General features: G+C 42.3%; 1 protein-coding gene across 3 annotated transcripts in view; it reads left to right on the forward strand.

Annotated features, from left to right (window-relative positions):
- Window positions 1–1821: 1821 nt before the first annotated feature.
- Window positions 1822–19008, forward strand: part of znf395a (zinc finger protein 395a) — a 38964-nt gene continuing 21777 nt past the window's right edge. For 2 of the 3 annotated variants that reach the window (XM_084337242.1, XM_084337244.1), the window contains exons 1-3: window positions 1822–1863; window positions 14335–14787; window positions 17262–17533. In XM_084337242.1, the coding sequence (XP_084193368.1) occupies window positions 14605–14787; window positions 17262–17533 (455 nt within the window). In that variant the 5' untranslated portion in view covers window positions 1822–1863; window positions 14335–14604. Of the gene's footprint in view, window positions 1864–4899; window positions 4941–14334; window positions 14788–17261; window positions 17534–19008 lie in introns of those variants that run through there. The other variant, XM_084337243.1, reaches the window with a different exon arrangement.

Below are 19008 nucleotides of genomic sequence, written 5' to 3' on the forward strand. Positions count from 1 at the left end.
AGCCTGCTCTGTGGCTCTGTTGTCCCACACAGCAGCTGGTGAAGATTAGACCTACATGGGCTAATCAATACCCCCCCCCCCCCCCCCCCCCCAACACACACACACACACATTCTCGCTACCCTCCCTGATCAAGTTGAAATGGCATCAGTCTACTCAGGGCAGACAAAAAGATGACTGACGCTGCATACAATAACGACGACGAGACTGTCGTCATCACTTGTCACCAAGACTAGTGCTCCGAAATACAGGCACATTACAGTACATACACATTATGTAACCACTCTCACCATGTTCTAATTCACTGAATGTTTGAATGTGAATGAGAACCAACTAAAACAGGAGGATGTCACTGCAGGACACGCTATATATTGACTGATCGTCACTGTAGCCTCGGGCATTAAAATTATGGGAATTAATGTTATAATGTCACTCCGCTAATCTAGCAATCCATATGGTGTGGCAGCGGGTCATTGGGTCATCATTAATCCTCTCATAGCCAAACCTATGGATTGGAGACGCTCACGCTTATTATTTAGTAATGAGATTCCATAAGTCCTTCTGTCAGCTATACAGTTGCGGATCACGTTATGTCTTCCTGTCTGTGGCTTTAAGGAATCACTTCCATAGGAAGTGTAGCATATGCCTCTTCTGTTTTAACCACAACACTCACAACCGAGGAATCCACAGTGTTAGTAGGCTATGGGTTTATTGCATCCTGTCCGTATGTCGGCGATATAGTTTTTTTTAGACGTGCTGTATGCGCACATGCCGTGGTGTGTTTAGAAATGTGTTTGGAGGAGCCGAGGGGGGGGGCAACTTGTTTGTCGCACGTAGAGCACGAGTGTGTGTGCACCACACCACGCGCGGCACACACACACACACGTCGACCAAGCGAGAGCGAGAGGGGTGTGAAGGGAGGGAGGGCTACTGCGGGTTATGTAATATCATCGGACATCCACTCCCCGCCCACACAAGCACTGCATAGCCTATAAAGGTCTGCAGATGGAAAGCCCTCTCTTTGTTATGATATTTGAGAGGCTAATAGCCTAGATATTTTAAATTGACCAAGTAAAATAAAGTGCCCGACAGACCAATTAGGCTCCAATGGGTCAAATGTCTGGTCATGCATAAAGGCATGAGTAATGACCTATGCAATAACATGTAGTCACAAAATTAATTAATCATATCACACTTTGCCTGCAGTAATAAGACTGCCCTCTTAAACTGTTGCCTTATTTCGTTTTTATACATTTATCTCCCGTCGTGTTATAGAATATATAACTAACTTATAGATAGATAGCACAACAGTCAAGCTGCTGTGTAGCAATTCTACACTACAGCCAACATATGTTACGGTCATTGTGGGCCATTATTTGCACCGAACTCTGTAAACAACAAGTAAGATTTGTGGGGCGTGTGTCTTGGAAAACAACGTTCGTCCAATGAGTGCGGACATCTTTCCCACATGGTTACCTTGTTTACTACGAAGGCTGCAAACCGCTGAAGGGCATGCTGCAAACTCCGGAGTGGAGCTACTCATCTATAACTCCCATCCAAATAGGTGGAATGCGCTGCAGGCAGCCTGCAGGTTAACTTCACAGTCGCGTGTTGATCAAGTTCCACTAAAACAAAACGCTCTTCTATCAATCTAACATGCCCCCCTCGTTGTATTGAGCTGCGCGGGTTGTTAATGCTCGCAGAGTAGAGGAAAAACATCCACATCCAGTTTTCTATATGATCCATTCCAGGTTATTTTGTTGCCATCCCAACACCACTTCCAGGCACAGAAAAAGAGCAGCATTTCAAGTTAGAGCCGGTCAGAGCAAGCTTGGAGGAAGGGGGTGTGTTGGATGTTGGCAGAGGTGAGTGCACTGAGCCCATTGAAACTTTGGGTTGTTTTTCTGAAAGAAAAGTGATGTTTATCACGTCTATTGTTATAGCTTTTGGACGTGTTTAATGTATGGTTCGATGTAACATTGGTTGGTTATTCCGTTTTGATCTTTACATTGTATTATGATATTAGATTACATTAGCCTGCTATTCATTACTGTAATAGGTCTACATGTTGTTGTTGTTGTTGTTGTTGTTGTCGTCGTCATCATCATCACCACTGTATGTTATAAGTTCTCCTTTGTATTCAACCAACTACCAAACAATAAAATGTTCTAAGAAATGCCATGGCTTTTTATAGTCTACTGGGCTATACATTTGTGTAAATTTTTTTTTGCAGTGTATAAGTGAATAGAGATAGTAATTTGCATAAACATGTTTTTTTTAATTATTAATAGCTCACATTTTTTTTGATCAAATCTACTGTACGTCGTTTACCAAGCATGGCGTTGTGTGCAATGCATGCAAACGTGCAGTCTAATGTAATGGAGTGTTTGCAAACTTTTTAGACTGAATCGTTTATTTATGTATAATAAAGCAGATGTTGACATTTCTTGCTATACGAATATTTGATCATTACGATCGGAGCAATGTAATTGTGTGTATTGTTATTTCCGTGCTACTTGTGTGACTACCGTATCTGGCTTTTACATGGAGCCTGTAGCTGCAGACTTTGTTATGATGAAAGAAAAACACAATGGCCAGTCCTGAGTGTTGGCATGTGCTATACCTCAGCTCACCTGTAGGGGGTAAACACGCCTTCTGGGTTGTTTTTTAAACCACGAGCCCCCTAATGAAGCTATGATGTCATCTTGATTGATGTCGTGTGGAATAAGACATTCTCTTTTGTTTTCTGGTTTAAAACAGATTTTGGGCGTTTTAATTGTTTTTCTGTGGTTTCACACATATTCTAAGAATTTGCACAACATGGGTGTTTATTTTTGCAGAAATGTTTTGCATATTCTTCAGGTATTGTGCTAGCAGCTAGTCAGTCAGATTGTCTTACTGAGTGAAGTATCATTTTATGATAATCATTGATGATGATACTTTGGTTGTTGTTATTGTTGTTGATTGACAACAATAATGATGGTGGTGGTGACGATGAAGATGATGATGGTTGTGATGATGGTGGTGGTGGTTGTGATGATGGTGGTGATGATGATGATGATGACGGTGGTGGTGGTGGTAGTGGTGGTGATGATGATGATGATAATGATGATGATGATGATGATGATGAATGATATCTAAAGGTATGCATCCCTTCATCCACATTCACATTGAAGTACTACTGTTACTGTATGTAATGTTAATACCACAAGTGTTATCATATCTACAGCAGTAAATCCTCTGCTATAAATCTCATATAGCAGCCAGAAGGTGTGAAAGAGGCATGGCAGCAGAGTGAGGAGGTCATGTCAGCCTGGGCATAATGCCTGTTCACACCTTCTGTAGATGAGCCGCTTTAGAGGATATTATTACATTGTTTTGTCAAGCTGAGACTACAGAATGGACAAACCTGTAACGGCACTCTCATCATTGATTGACTCTTATTGTAGTGGGTTGCTCTGAACAACAACCATTGTTCATAATAATAACAACAATAACAATAATTATAATCATAACATATAATTACCACTATGATTATTTGACATTATCAATTTAGATGTCTTAAGTCTTTTGTTATGTGAATCTCAGCGGTGGCCTCCTGCCCAGAAGTGCTAAGTATTGAGTGATTCAAATTGAATTAACGTTATGAGGGGAGAAGGCTTGTGAGATTTCCCCAAGGGGTGCAAGCAGCTGCATGCAGCTTTTTTACGGCCTGGGTGGCAGGCTGTGGCTAGCGAGCCAGTGGCCCTGTGATTAGATTAGATTAGATTCAAATGTATTGTCATTATACAGCACAAGTACAGTACAACGAAAATAAGTTTGGCATCCAACCAGAGTGCAAATGTAACAGTAACGTGCAATATACAATGTAAAGGTGATTAAACTGGGTATAAAATATATAAATTATTACTACTGGGTAGGCCTGCCACGATAACACATTTTGCTGGGCGATTAATTGCCCCCGAAAATATCGCGATAAGCGATATTATTGCGACCGGTTAGAGCATTTTTTTGAGAAATTTATTTCCCAAAACTTTTATTTTGAAGCCCACCGCTCGGTCTTTTCCGGTGTTTAAGACTTTTATTTTGAAGCCCACCGACCGGACCGGAAGTATTGTTGTGATTATCCTAGCCGACAACTTGACTCGTCCGGTTGTGTTTTTTAGTTTTAACGTTAGCTACTAACGTTAGATGCAGCTACTACAGGCAATCAACGATGAGGAGGAAGCGTCAAAGCAGTATTATAATAGAATAGCTGTGGTGCGTAGGCACTGCAGCACGACTCGAAAACGACCTGTTATAATAAATTAATTCATGTTTAACTTGTCCCCGTCTCCAGTCCTTTGACTAGCCCCACCCGTTCATTGTAAACAATGATGCATGTAATTGTATTAACGTTATTCTGTGTTATTCTAACGTTACACTACAAATAACGCTACTTGGTTAAAAGGAGCAACACTATTGAGAAATGTAGTTAAGCTATGTGGTGTTGCCCCACGGAGCTCCTGTGCTGTGCTGTAGTAAAGCCAGCGGCCCGCCTCCCAACACGGACAGTGACTGACAAGGGGCACTGGTTCCGCCTCATTAAAACAAACGCGCAAATAGCAATTAATCACGCCCGTCAAAATCATTGCATTCATTTTAATTATCGCAGCAATTAATCGATTTATTGCTTATCGCGGCAGGCCTACTACTGGGTGTAGTGCTAATCAGATGTATGTACAGAGTTGTAATACCTACATGCTTGAAGAAGACCGGAAAGGTCGGTCGAAACGTTGCATCTACTGCTTTTTTGTCAATTAAAACACCTTGGAACAACAAGTGAGTGTCGCGAGCCCTGCTTTGTCTTACAGAGTTGTAATACCAACATGTAGTGATACAGGAGGTATGAAGACAGTATGGTCAAAGTCATACAGGCCAGCAGCACAACTAGTAAGAGTAGGTAAGGCAAAGTAAAATATATTGTTGGTTTCCTGTTGGTTGTCAGTTTGGCCATGGGTAGGTAGGGAATTTATTTTATTTTATTTTTTTATTTTATTCTTTCCCACGGCGACTATGGATAGGGAATTTCTTTATTTAATTAAAATGTTCACAACAACATGGATGCATGTACTCTGCCAGCATGTTTAATATCCATAATACTAAATGTTTGACTAAGATTTCTATGAAACTTTATAAAAAAAAAAAAAAAAAAAAAAAAAAAATCTTTTTTTTTTGTTTAAAAAAAAAAATCATAAAATATATTGGGTCGCACCTAAATCGGCAGGGTCGGTCGGCAACCGGAAACCAACTATTAATTTTGTTAGGCCTAAGGGATATGTACAGGTATAGATATAGTAGCTACAGATATGTAAAATGATTATCTGCAGGTGGATAGATATATATATATAGTCAGGGGCGTAACTATGGGGGGGGGACACCGGGAAATGTCCCCTGCTTGGTTTCAGAATGCAGTTATTGTCCCCCCCACGTTTTACCGTCCAAAGATAATACATGGATAATAAACGGACACGCGACCACGGCGACCAGCACTAGGACCACACACGGAAAATTGCTGATTGTCTCTGAGCTGAGTCTCTGACAGTCTGACTACCTGTCCTGAGCTATTATTATGCAAAGATGAGTAGATGGGGGTCGCATTCTTGCCCTGCACGGGCCAAGTACCCACTCGCTACAGTACTCGTCTTTGCATAATAATAGCTCGGGTCGTCAGCCGAGGTGTGTGTTCAAATACGTCATCACATCACATACACGGTATAAAGAGAGATAAGATAAGACAGTGCTATGTCCTACCTGGCTGCATGCAACAACGCAAGGATGGCACCGTCGCCCAAGAGGAGAAAGCTACTTCTTCAAAGCAAACTAAGTTTTGCTACGCTGTCGCCGGCACCCAGAGCTAAACCAGCAGCAGTGACGACCCCACCACGAAACAGGAAGGCAACGGCAAGTAACAGCATTTTAGCAGATTTTCTTTTTTTAATATAGGCCTAATGTATTTGTCCAGATTGACTAAGCTAGGCTATTTGCCTGTTTGTTTCTCTTGAAAATAATCGTGGTTCATAAGACATGACAATTGCGTGTTTACAGAGTCCATCAGCAAGACATAATCATGTTTTAATTCAATGTTATTCACTGATTAACACATTGTAAGAATACTAATAAAATCATTCAGTAATGACTATAGCTTTGCTAGCCTTGGTGTGTTGTTTGTTCATTATGCTGCTTAAATCCGCATGCTGTCTTTAACCTGAATTTGCAAACAAGATTTGCAAACAAGATACAAACTCATTGCAATCATCCTGAGATTCCTGACTAATAATGATGAGTTGAAAATGGGGGAACCTGATGTAAACAAGACGAAAGTCTTTCTCTGGTCTGCATCCCCTTAACAATTGTGTGTATTGAGCTGTACTGTATTGTACCCATTCTGCAATCTGTTAAATAAAGTTTTCATTCATTCACAGATATTTGACAACACAGCAAAGCTGGTCACCTCACTAAACATCGATCCGATGGCAATGCCTCGTATCCACAACCCTCCAAAACGTCTAACTGGTGAAGCTGCAGCACATGTCCCAGCAACTTCTGTGGACTTCTTCAGAGGGGAGTTCTTCAAAATACTGGACACAGCAGATCTGCAATTCCGAGAGCGGTTTAATCAAATAAGCTTTGAAGTGCTTCAGAAGTTGGAGGGTGTGCTTATTAGGGGAGAAAGTGATGACATTGTGGACAAGTATCCAGAGATGAACAGGAGGATGCTGGATGTTCAGCTAGCCATGTTCAAAGCAAATAACACCTATGCATAGGCCTGCCACGATAACACATTTTGCTGGGCGATTAATTGCCCCCGAAAATATCGCGATAAGCGATATTATTGCGACCGGTTAGAGAATTTTTTTTTGAGAAATTTATTTCCCAAAAGTTCTCAATTTTCTTTTAAAAATTCACTAATATAATGATAATAGCATAATAATGTAAGGACACCGTTTCAAAGTGCAATAAACTTTTATTTAACATTGGAAGACATTTTAAATATCCTAAATAAAAAAATTCTCAGTTTGATTGTTTATTATAAAACAAACCGAAACTGGAAACAAGCCCTCTGTCTGGCTTTTTGTGTCATCCTTTTAACATGTACATGTATTATTAATGTACCTTGCGCCGCGGTACCATGTACAAAATGTTAATAAACTGTGAGGAAAAAACTGGAAACGTAATAAATAAAAAGGCAGTGAAACAATAATCAAATAAACACCAAAATATATACTATCTCTATTGGAATGGAGACTTCAGCACAAGATAAACTAGGGATGGGCAAAAATAATCCAGATCGATTGATCACATGATGTACTCGAGTACTTGTGGAGGAAAACGCTGTACAAAATAAACGTATTTTCCGGTGTTTTAGACTTTTATTTTGAAGCCCACCGCTCCGTCTTTTCCGGTGTTTTAGACTTTTATTTTGAAGCCCACCGACCGAAGCGGAAGTATTGTTGTTATTATCCTAGCAGCCAACTTGTCTCGTCCGGTTCTGTGTTTTTGAGCTAATGATAAAACAAATGTTGAGATAGATTGTTGGTGAACAACTAACTTTAGGTTAGTTTTAACGTTAGCTACTAACGTTAGATGCAGCTACTACAGGCAATCAACGATGAGGAGGAAGCGTCAAAGCCGTATATAATAGAATAGCCGTGGTGCGTAGGCACGAGAGCGCAACTGTGTTATAATAAATTAATTTATGTTTAACTTGTCCCCGTGTCCAGTCCTTTGACTACCCGTTCATTGTAAACAATGATGCATGTAATTGTATTAACACTTTGGTTGCCTTGGGTTAAATTCATTATATACCATAGGTTGCCGGCTCTATTTGTCTATGGAGAAGTACCCCTTCTTTGCATGGCTATAACTTTTTAAATTCTATTGCTACATTGCCATTATTAGGGCCCATTCAAAGTCCTATATGTATTGTTCATTGTGTAGCAACGTTAAACTTTTTCATTCACATATTCATAGTAAAGTATGGTCTAATGTATAAGTATGTTTTCATCTCTTTCTGCAGCTTTCTCCAGAACGTGATCTATAGCCCCAAATGCATTATATTGATGATGCAATACAGTTTTATGGCAATCGGCGCAATATAAAAAATTCCAACTAGACGTACTTCTAGAAGTTACTACACGTCATCTGATGTTGACCGGATGGGCTAGGGGGCGTTTATAATTCCGTGGGCAGCGTTATACCAATCATCTAATGTGGGTCAAATGTTGATAATAGCAGTTAGTATCGAAGACGGTAACGTTACACGCTGAAACTCACCCCAGTCTCCGCGCGCCGTTGGGCGATCATCGTAGAGTAGAAGTCTTATCATTATGGGATGTAAATTTACCCGGTCCATCTCCAGCTTGTATAATGGTATATACGTCCAAATCATGTTGTTTATCGAGTTATTGGCAATCGATCACTTTGTAGCGTGACGAGCCAGAGTCCCGGGACCTATAGCGAGTGCCCGGAAGTACTACGGACGTCTAGCACAACCTCTATGGCACATCCTGTTAAGCGATTGCGCCGATCGGCCACCAGATGGCGCTCCTGAACCGCCAGAGAGCTCAGTGGGTCCTGCTGGTGGATCTCAGGCCAGCGGAGGGGACATATGAATCCGATCGCAGATTTTTGAAATATTGATATAAGGACGCTGTACAGCGTCCTCCGGCAACTTGAGCATGGCCAGCAATGACGTCTAAACACGTTTCATGGCAGTCAAAGTGTTAACGTTATTCTGTGTTGTAGCTATGCTATACGTTGTATTTAGTTTGTTAGCTATTTAGCTAATGTTGTTAGCATTGAGTGAGCATCAACGAACGCTAGATCTTTAATCTTTATTTAGCAGTCCAGTTTCTCCGGGCAGTAGCGAGTAACTACTTGGGTCTAAAAATAGCTAACGTTACACTACAAATAACGCTACTTGGTTAAAAGGAGAAACACTATTGAGAAATGTAGTTAAGCTATGTGGCGTTGCCCCACGGAGCTCCTGTGCTGTGCTCTGTAGTAAGGCCAGCGGCCCCCCACACGGAGAGTGACTGACGAGGGGTACTGGTTCCGCCTCATTAAAACAAACGCGTAAATAGCAATTAATCGTGCCCGTCAAAATTATTGCATTCATTTTAATTATCGCGCCGATTAATCGATTTATTGCTTATCGCGGCAGGCCTACCTATGCATCAAGCACAGAAGCTGCAGACATACTGAGAGGCATGTTGCCTGAAGTCAGAGGTATTTTTGACCAGGTGGAGGTCCTTGTGAGGCTGTTGCTGGTTGTTCCCACATCCTCTGCTGAAGCTGAGAGGAGTTTCAGCGGACTCCGGAGGTTGAAGACCTGGCTTCGCAACTCCATGAAGCAGAAAAGGTTGAACAGTGTGGCAGTTTGTCATATACATCAAGAAAGGGTTGATGCCTTTGACATGAGAGAACTCTGTGAGGAATTCATCTCTGCCCATGATCGGAGACAACATGTCTTTGGAAGCATTGGATGAGTTTAAATGTGAAAATGTCAATTTAAATAATGGAAAAGTCACTTTAAGGAATGAGGTATATAAAAAGTCACTTTAAGGAAAGAACAGATGTGGCTCTTGTATAATATAGTTTAGATACATTAAGTATACTAATGACAGAGTTAAAATTGTATAGTAGTCTACATAGGAACCAGTGCCCTCTCAGGTATTTTAGTATTGTATTATTGCACAATCGATGCAGGCATGACCATAAGGGTTAGAGTTTTATTAAACGTGTTTGTTATATAACTTATGTACCAGTGCATAAGAGTGATTTATATTAACGTTTTGTACCTGTAATTAAATTTGATTAAAAGTGATTGGTAATAGATAAAGGTGATAGATACATTAAGAGCTAAAATTGTATATTGTATAGTAGTGTTTCTCAGGAACTTAGCATGTATTTTTTTTTATCATGCATATCTTGTGTCTTACCTATTTAAAAAAAAATTCTATGCCTATTTTATTATTGTATTTTGCACAATCAATGCGGGCATGACCACTCTAGGTATTACTGTGTTCATAATTGCTAATTGAAGCACCATATAATAAATGTTCTTTCACCTTAAACCTTTCAAATTTGTTTATTATTTGTCACAACAAAATACAGAATGCTTGATGAAATGCTTGTTTCTGTGAGCCGTTTACATGGAGAAATGGCGCCACCGCCTTGGAAAATGCGGTATTGCACACCTGGTAATATTAAAAATATATACGTCACTGACCACGCCCCCAAATATGTCCCCTGCACCACTATCAACAGAGTTACGCCACTGTATATAGTATACGGTAAGAATAAATAAATATATATATATATACGGTATATACAGCATTATTGTACATGCTATCATACAGAGTTATATGGGTTATATGCAGGTGTATAAGTAGCCTAGGTATACAGAAGGATTATATGCAGGTATATTCAGACAGATATTGATATTTATATATATGTGGTAAATATACATATATATATAAAGTATATTTATGGATGTAGACTAGAGTCACTAGACCAGTCTCTACCACACCAACACAGTGGCCCTGTGGCATGTAGACTAGACCAGTCTCTACCATGTCAACACAGTGGCCTTGTGGCATGTAGACTAGACCAGTCTCTACCACACCAACACAGTGGCCTTGTGGCATGTAGACTAGACCAGTCTCTACCATGTCAACACAGTTGCCTTGTGGCATGTAGACTAGACCAGTCTCTACCACACCAACACAGTGGCCCTGTGGCATGTAGACTAGACCAGTCTCTACCATGTCAACACAGTGGCCTTGTGGCATGTAGACTAGACCAGTCTCTACCATGTCAACACAGTGGCCTTGTGGCATGTAGACTAGACCAGTCTCTACCATGTCAACACAGTGGCCTTGTGGCATGTAGACTAGACCAGTCTCTACCATGTCAACACAGTGGCCTTGTGGCATGTAGACTAGACCAGTCTCTACCATGTCAACACAGTGGCCTTGTGGCATGTAGACTAGACCAGTCTCTACCACACCAACACAGTGGCCCTGTGGCATGTAGACTAGACCAGTCTCTACCACACCAACATAGTGGCCCTGTGGCATGTAGACTAGACCAGTCTCTACCACACCAACACAGTGGCCCTGTGGCATGTAGACTAGACCAGTCTCTACCACACCAACACAGTGGCCCTGTGGCATGTAGACTAGACCAGTCTCTACCATGTCACCACAGCGGGACAATGTTTTCTCTATCATGGGAAAACACTGCTGTGATCAGTTACCATGGTCTGTGACTCACACTTTACTGGAACAATTTTTTTTAGCAATAAAGTTTTGTTAAATCTTAGTCAAAAAGTGCAGTCCATGTCAATAATGAGAATATATAAAAAGCAAGTATTTCACAATATTTGCACAGCTCTCTGACATCAGGATATTTAGTGAGTAGTATTTAGGGGTGGCATTTTTAATACTACTACCTTTGTACATTGTACTTTTGTAGTACAGTGTCTTTGTATTTTAACCTTTAGTATTATGGATATTAATAACATGCTGGCAGAGTACATGCATCCATGTTGTTGTGAAAATGTTTATTAAATAAAGAAATGCCCTATCCATAGTCGCTGTGGGAAAAAATAAAATAAAAGATAAAATAAAACAAATTCCCTACCTACCCATGGCCACCTGTTAAGCCTTAAGGTCCCCCTATAGGACCCCCTGCTTAATCATAAATCGATCAATAGAGACCGTATTAGATCCCAAATTATCATATCATGGGGTATCATTGGAAAGCCACACTCATTGGCTACAACCCTGTGCAAAGATTTTCGAGATCGCCAAATGATTGACGGAACTAGAGCCCCGGGAGTCGGGGGTGGTAATGTGTACTTTTGCGTACGTTGGGGCACACCTCACATATCGGCATGTAACTCGAGAACCGCTGAACGGATTTTGTCACCTGAAAGGGCAATCGACAGGCAACAAATAGAGTTTTATACGATTTATCGGAAATACGAATTTATCTGAAAATGCTAATTATGGTAAAAACCGCAAGGAAATGACTAAATCCAGATTCAACCCTGCCATTGGAAAGAGGAGCATTTTCCATATCCATAGATGTATGATTTGGCCATAATAAGGTCAAGGTCAAGTTCAAGGTCAAATATGAATTTATAATTAAAATCGATTATCATTAATTACTGTATCTACAAATCCTTCTGTTTAATCATCTTCCTTTTATTCATTTGCTTAGATTTTCTTTGTACACATGATCTCAATAAGGTGGTGAATGAGCTCAGTGAGCATTTTCTCCTACCCGTATCAATTTTTTATCAAAGATGCAAAAATCATAAATCATAATTTATATTCTCCTTTTCTTCATTACAATTTACTCAGCCTAGTAACAGACACAATATTTCTGACACTGGAAATACATACCCCCAGGTCCCTAGATGTTCCTAGATACCAAGAACATGCTAATTGACCTGGCAGAAGTGGAGCAATCTTCCATTTACTTAGGCATGTACCTTTAGGCGAAAACGGTCTACAGATTGACAACCAACAGGAACCAAACCATTTATTTTGTTAGGCCTTATTGTGATATTGTAACTGGGATTAAAATGTCTGATGAGATGTGCTGTTTGATGGATTTGATGACGTTGACGTGACTTGAGAAAATGAATGAGCAATTGCAAGCCTTTGACGTTTTGATGAATGAATTTGAGAAAATGCATTAATCTGTTCAAGCACTGTTATCTGATGATTAACGTGACTGGTGTCACTGGTATAAACCAAAGGTTAATCAATTCAATGCATGTATGGATGATGTCTGAAACAGATTAAAACCTGATTAATAGTTAAACTAAGCACATACAGTACAGATATCCTCATAAGTATCTATTCATTTGTATCAATTAAATACTCTTTGGGCTTGTTTTTGTTTACTTATTCTGAAAGAGTTTAACTAATTATTTTTGCTAGCAAGATCTCATTCGATTATTCATTCCATTAAGCCTACTGCCAGCAGGCACATTTAAAGAAATATCTGATTGATTGGGGTAATGAGGGATTTAAAATTTGCCTATAGATTATGCATTTAACTTGTCAGCGAGGCTATTGAGCCGTACTGTATTGTACCCATTCTGCAATCTGTTAATAAATAAACTTTTTTTTGTATCCACTTTTTCTCCCATTTTCTATTTTTCTCCCATCCCAATTTTCATATCGTCCAATTCAACCCTCCCCTGTCTTTCGAACGTTGTTTCTTGCCTCCCACAAGCCGGCTGCAATGTGGACTAAGTCATACATAGCACGAGTCCCCTCCGATACTCGAGGTAACAGCCGTCGCATCTTTGCACCTGCGCGGCTTGATCTTCCAGCGTCGGGGGTCTGGGCTTTGGAGGGGCCCCGCCCCCGTCGCTTCTTGATTCTACTGCGCAGGCGCACCAACCGACCTGTAGGAGTCGCTGTCCACAACGCCCGATCCCCACCCTTCAGTTTCCCTCCCCGTAATACGGCCAATGTGTATTACTGTGGACGACCAGCTAAACTGAAAGCAATGTGGAGAGCAGGGCTCTAACAGGAGGCATCCTGTTCGAGCCTAGTCTCCAGCATTCGTTGCGAGCGCCTTGCCCACTGCGCCACGTAGCCGCCCTGTTAATAAATAAACTTTTCAATCAATCAATCAATGCCATTAGAAAATCAGGATTTCTGCGATCGACACCTGCTGTCTTTTCAGACGCAATTATCCTGAGTATCAAGTCTGGTTCGAATTAACGAGACTGAATCAGCGTTCGAGGAACAGGGAACGCCTGGATTCAAACGGGTTAATTGAATCTGGATAATGGGACTTTTGATCGACTTAGTTGAACCAGGTACGGGGAATAGGGCCCTGAGGTTAGCCAATGTTAATCTCCCATAGCAACCAATCCCACTGGTCCCATGAATTTGTTTACATTGAATAATAATAATATTAACTTGATTAATATCTCCTTTCAATTAACAGAGGGCCACGCCCCCTCAACACAACAGCTAAGCAATGTTTAAAAAAAGATAACTGCACACAATATTTACAAAGGTACTTACGACCATGTTCGAGAATGAGGACCAATGTTAGGATTTGTTTGTGTGTGTGTGATAATCACAAAAAAGGAGATGAGGTGAGGTTTTTGACGACCAGTCATTGGTTGAAGGGCAGGGCTGAAACACTCGAATTGTGTTTACATACTTGATTGAACTTGTCTGTGACGATGGAACCAGCTTTCAACTAAAAGTCCACACTCTCCCATCTCCTTTCCTCTCCTCCCCTCTGTCTTCCAGTTGTGCTTCACTAATCACTCCGTCCAGTACCTGTGGATCAACGAACTGACCAGGACTTCCTGAAGTTAAACTAACAGGCACATGGGAAGATATTTCCAACAGGCAAGGAGGAGGTAAAGAGTAAAGACAGACGGGACAAACTGACAGACATTGCGGGAGAAATAGACAGAGGGACAGAGAGGCAGATAAACAGAGTTAGGTGGAGAGAAAAAACGTCTCAAAACAGACAGACAGAGAGACAGACAGACAGATAACGGGGGACAGACAGCCATGTTACCGAAGACACGTCTTGGGAAGCGTTCCCCCCTCGGGGCGCTGGTCTGCTCCTACTACCCCGCCGCGGAGGGCCCGCTGGACACAAGCTCACACGGAGAACAGGACAGTCCCACCACCATGGGTCCTGGGCCAGGAACACAGGTCTCCGGCAGGATCAAACTGCACCCCGGACAGAAGGTAAGTTTGACAAATGAATATTGATATTAAAATACCTCCCCTGAAGAATCCTTGATTTGAACTTTAGATGAACAGTGTTTTCAAATGTAATCCTGTTTTAAAAGGTCTTTACATTCATAGTGGGAGGCAGTGGAGGTCGAGTGCTTTTGGTTGATGTTGTATCTGTGTCACATTCACACACTGAAGTGATTTGGGTGGACTTTATAACTGCAAATACATGGGCTGTCCAAAAATAAATACTTTATAGCAGATAAGCTTGTCCAACTGGTGGATTAATTGTGCAACCCTACTTCTGGGTAAATTGGCAAGTGTTATTAATCGCTACCACAAATGTCTACATTGAAACTGAATGCAAATACTGAAGAGGCATCAGTTTTTACAGCATCCATTGTTGCAAAATGGTCAGAGATGAGGAAGTGTGTGTGTGGGGGGGGGGGGGGGGTAATAAAGACACAGTTCATTAGTTGGCATACACACCACACTGAATGAAAATAGCATAATGTCCTTGAAAGGGTGTGTGTGTGTGTGTGTGTGTGTGTGTGTGTGTGTGTGTGTGTGTGTGTGTGTGTGTGAGTCACATGGGCTTTGCCCTGTGCGTGGTCTTAAACTGTTGTGTGTTTGACCGTCTTGATCTTCCGATTGTCTCTGTCCTCCAGCATTAGCAATAAAGACACACTTCTGGTTCTGTCAAACAGCTGCTGTGTTCACAGTGCCTCTAAATGTCCACGTAGGGCTCAGAAGGAAGCTGTTGGATGCTTTCCATGTTTTGTTTTACTGCCCTCTCTGTTCTACCTGTCCATCCTTCCTACCTCTCTGCACTCATCTACACACAAACACACACGTGGCTGAGCAGTGTATCTTCTTTGTCCTTTCTCTCCTCAGCCACCTATGATTACACAGTCTTCAGGCTCTGCCTCGTGCACATACACACGTGCGCATACACACGTAGGCACAGAAAGACACATATATACACACACGCAGTCTTCACCCCAGCCTCACAAATACACACACACACACACACACACACACACACACACACACACACACACACACACACACACACACACACACACACACACACACACACACACACACACCAACCTCTGTTTCTGGAGCTTCAAGTTGACTCACCGTCTCCAGTGTGCGAACCATACCATGGTCTTCGGGGGAGCTCATTATTTTATTATTATTATTTCTTTCGGGGGGGGGGGGTCATCAGCGCTGCGCATGCCTCACAGGGAGGACGTACTGTGACGCTTGCTGACATAGGCTATAGGTATGAGTAACGTTACAGAACCACACATAGTCCACACCACACAGGTGTCTGCATGCATGATGAAGACGCACATATTGAAAAAAATACACCTGCTCAGATTAACCCCTCTGATCCAACACTAAAATTCACACACAACAGTCCTATTTACACATAAACACACGGATGAACCAATACCGAACAACAAGTCCACGACCTCACCAAACACATCGAGTCTAACATTATTATAGTAGGCAAATGCAACATTATCGCCACCCAACTGATGGTGAAGATCTGCCCAATTCTCAAAATCTGCATGTCACAGAAGTAGTCCCCGCAGCAGGCTGCTTCGTCTTCTTTGTAAAACCAAAATAGTTAGAAGGCTTACTTCTTTCATATTTCGTTTAACTTTCGACATTATCCTGAAAACCTGTATTTTTTTTAAACGGCGGGTGAAGTTTGATTTGTGCCTGCAGGCTGCAGGGCCGCCACGCTCTGAATGGTAAACGCAAGAATAGCATGCATGTTGCCATCTATTACGAGTAGGGTATATCTGCAGTGCCGCAACCCCATAGATTTATGCTATTGTCTATTATGGTGAATTAGTACGCAAATCATTAATCATACATCAAAATAGCCTAATTTTATTATTTATTATTATTATAAAAATGAGAAATGCATGGCAAAAATAGCATTTATTGCCAGTATTTTAGAGACCCCCCAAAAATTCACAAATCATGTTTTCAGGGGGGCTGATGTCTCATATAGGGGAGCCATGGTTGCCCCAGCTCCCCCATGGTTCGCACCCTGACCGTCTCTCTCTCTCTGTCGCTCTGTCGCTCTCTTTCTCCCCCCCTCTCTCCCTCTTTCTCCCTCTCTCTCTCTCTCCCTCTTCATCTCTCTATACCTCTATCTTGCTCTATTTCTCTCTCTCCCTATTTCTCTCTCTCTCCCTCTTTCTATCTCTCTCCCTGTTCTCTCCCCCTCTTTTTCTGTCTTTCTCTCTCTCTCTCTCTCTCCCCCTATCACTCTCTCTCCCTCCCGCCTATCTCTCTCTCTCTCTCTCTCTCTCTCTCTCTCTCTCTCTCTCTCTCTCTCTCTCTCTCTCTCTCTCTCTCTCTCTCTCCCCCTATCTCTCTCTTTCTCTCTCTCTATCTCTCTCTCCCCCCATCTCTCTCTCTCTCTCTCTCTCTCTCTCTCTCTCTCTCTCTCTCTCTCTCAGGTGTATTTGCAGTGTGGAGGTCAGGAGTGTTGTGGGGTGGTGGAGCAGCACAACCACATGGACAACCAGGTGTCCATCCTGCTGCCTGGCCTGGGACAGCATGTCCTGCGCAAGACAGAGGATGTGTGGACCTCCCCCTCCACCCCCCTGTCCCCTCCCTCCCCCTCCACCTCCCTGTCCCCTCCCTCCTCCTCCTCCTTCTTCTCCTCCTCAGCTCCTGCAGACAGCACCAGGCCTCATCCCAAGTCCTCCTACATCGATGTGCCGAGGAGGTAAGAAGCGTTTAATAACTATGTTGTGAAACAATGCTTTTTGGAGCCAGGAACACTGCTTACTGAATGCACTACCCAATCTGTAAACGCTTGTTACTTTTGGGTGTGTGGAAGAAAGAGGTGCTGGAAAATATTTAAATATGTTCCACAGATTCAAGGAAGTCGTATTAAATTGTTGAACAGACATTGTGTTAGGGTGGTGTCTATAGAACCCAAGAGCAGAACACAAGGCACAGGAGAATGAGGCGGTTTAGGGTATTTAATGATAAACCCGGCAGATGACAAGGCAGGTAGTGAGGGAATACAGGTGAGTGAGGTGTGTCCATGAGATCCCGGGGATAGTCCAGGCTGGTGATGTCCAAGGGTGGGGGTGTAGGCCAGAGGTGTGCGATCCTACACACAGAAGAACGGGTTAGAACGAGGCAGGTACAGAGGTCACGAAACACACTATAAATATATATATATAGTATGGAAGATCCAGATAGAGTCCTAATACCAAGACAGGTGAAACAACACTCGGACCAGGAGTGGCAGGGGTGCAGGCTGAGATCAAGATTCAAGATTCAAGATTCAGAGTTTTAATTGTCACGGCATACAGGTATACAATGAAATGCGGCTGGTCTTGCCCGCGACGATGTGCAATACAGTGGTACAACATATAATAGAATCCAATAAAAATACAGTGGTACAACATATTAATAGAATCCAATGACATGACATGAGTCTCAGGTGTGTAGACCGGCCCAGATGCGTCTATTCTTTCCCCAATACATTGCCAGTTCCGCGTTCGCCTTCTGCGATCTGATTGGCCACTGACGTACGCTAGTTCTGCCCCCCCCCCCCCCCCCCCCCCCCCCCCCCCCCCCCCGGTATGATGCCAGGCGGGCGTAGAAATAATGCGTGGAGAGCGAGCCTCAACGCGCGAGCGCACACACGCACTTTGAAATTAATCATTCCAGCAAAGTAGGCTTCTATTATTCGAATTACTGTTTTAATGGGTATCACAGTAGTAAGTCCTACTGTAGAACATGACATATTAGCATGACATCTGATTTATTAATGCCAATACTAAAGATTAGGGACGAGCAAAAAAGGGGGCAGCTCACAGAGACTACGAAGTAGCAAACAAGGAGGTGAAGAAAAGCATCAAACGCGACAAACAGAAATACATAGAAGACTTGGCGCAAGAAGCAGAGGAAGCAGCGGGAAAGAATAACCTCAAGGAACTCTACCTGACCACCAAGAAACTAACCGGGAGGTTTAGACAGACAAACACACAAATCCGTGACAAACAAGGACGACTGCTCACCACCAAGGAAGAACAACACCAAAGGTGGACTGAGCACTTTAGGGAGCTCCTCAACAGAGAGCCCCCTGTCCAAAAGGTGGAGATTCCGCCAGCTGCACACATGCTGGAGATCAACTGTGCCCCCCCAACAAGATATGAGGTGAAAAAGGCTATCAATGCATTGCGA

Source organism: Notolepis coatsorum (genome assembly GCF_963971535.1).
Source record: "Notolepis coatsorum genome assembly, chromosome: 20".
Lineage (NCBI taxonomy): Eukaryota > Metazoa > Chordata > Actinopteri > Aulopiformes > Paralepididae > Notolepis > Notolepis coatsorum.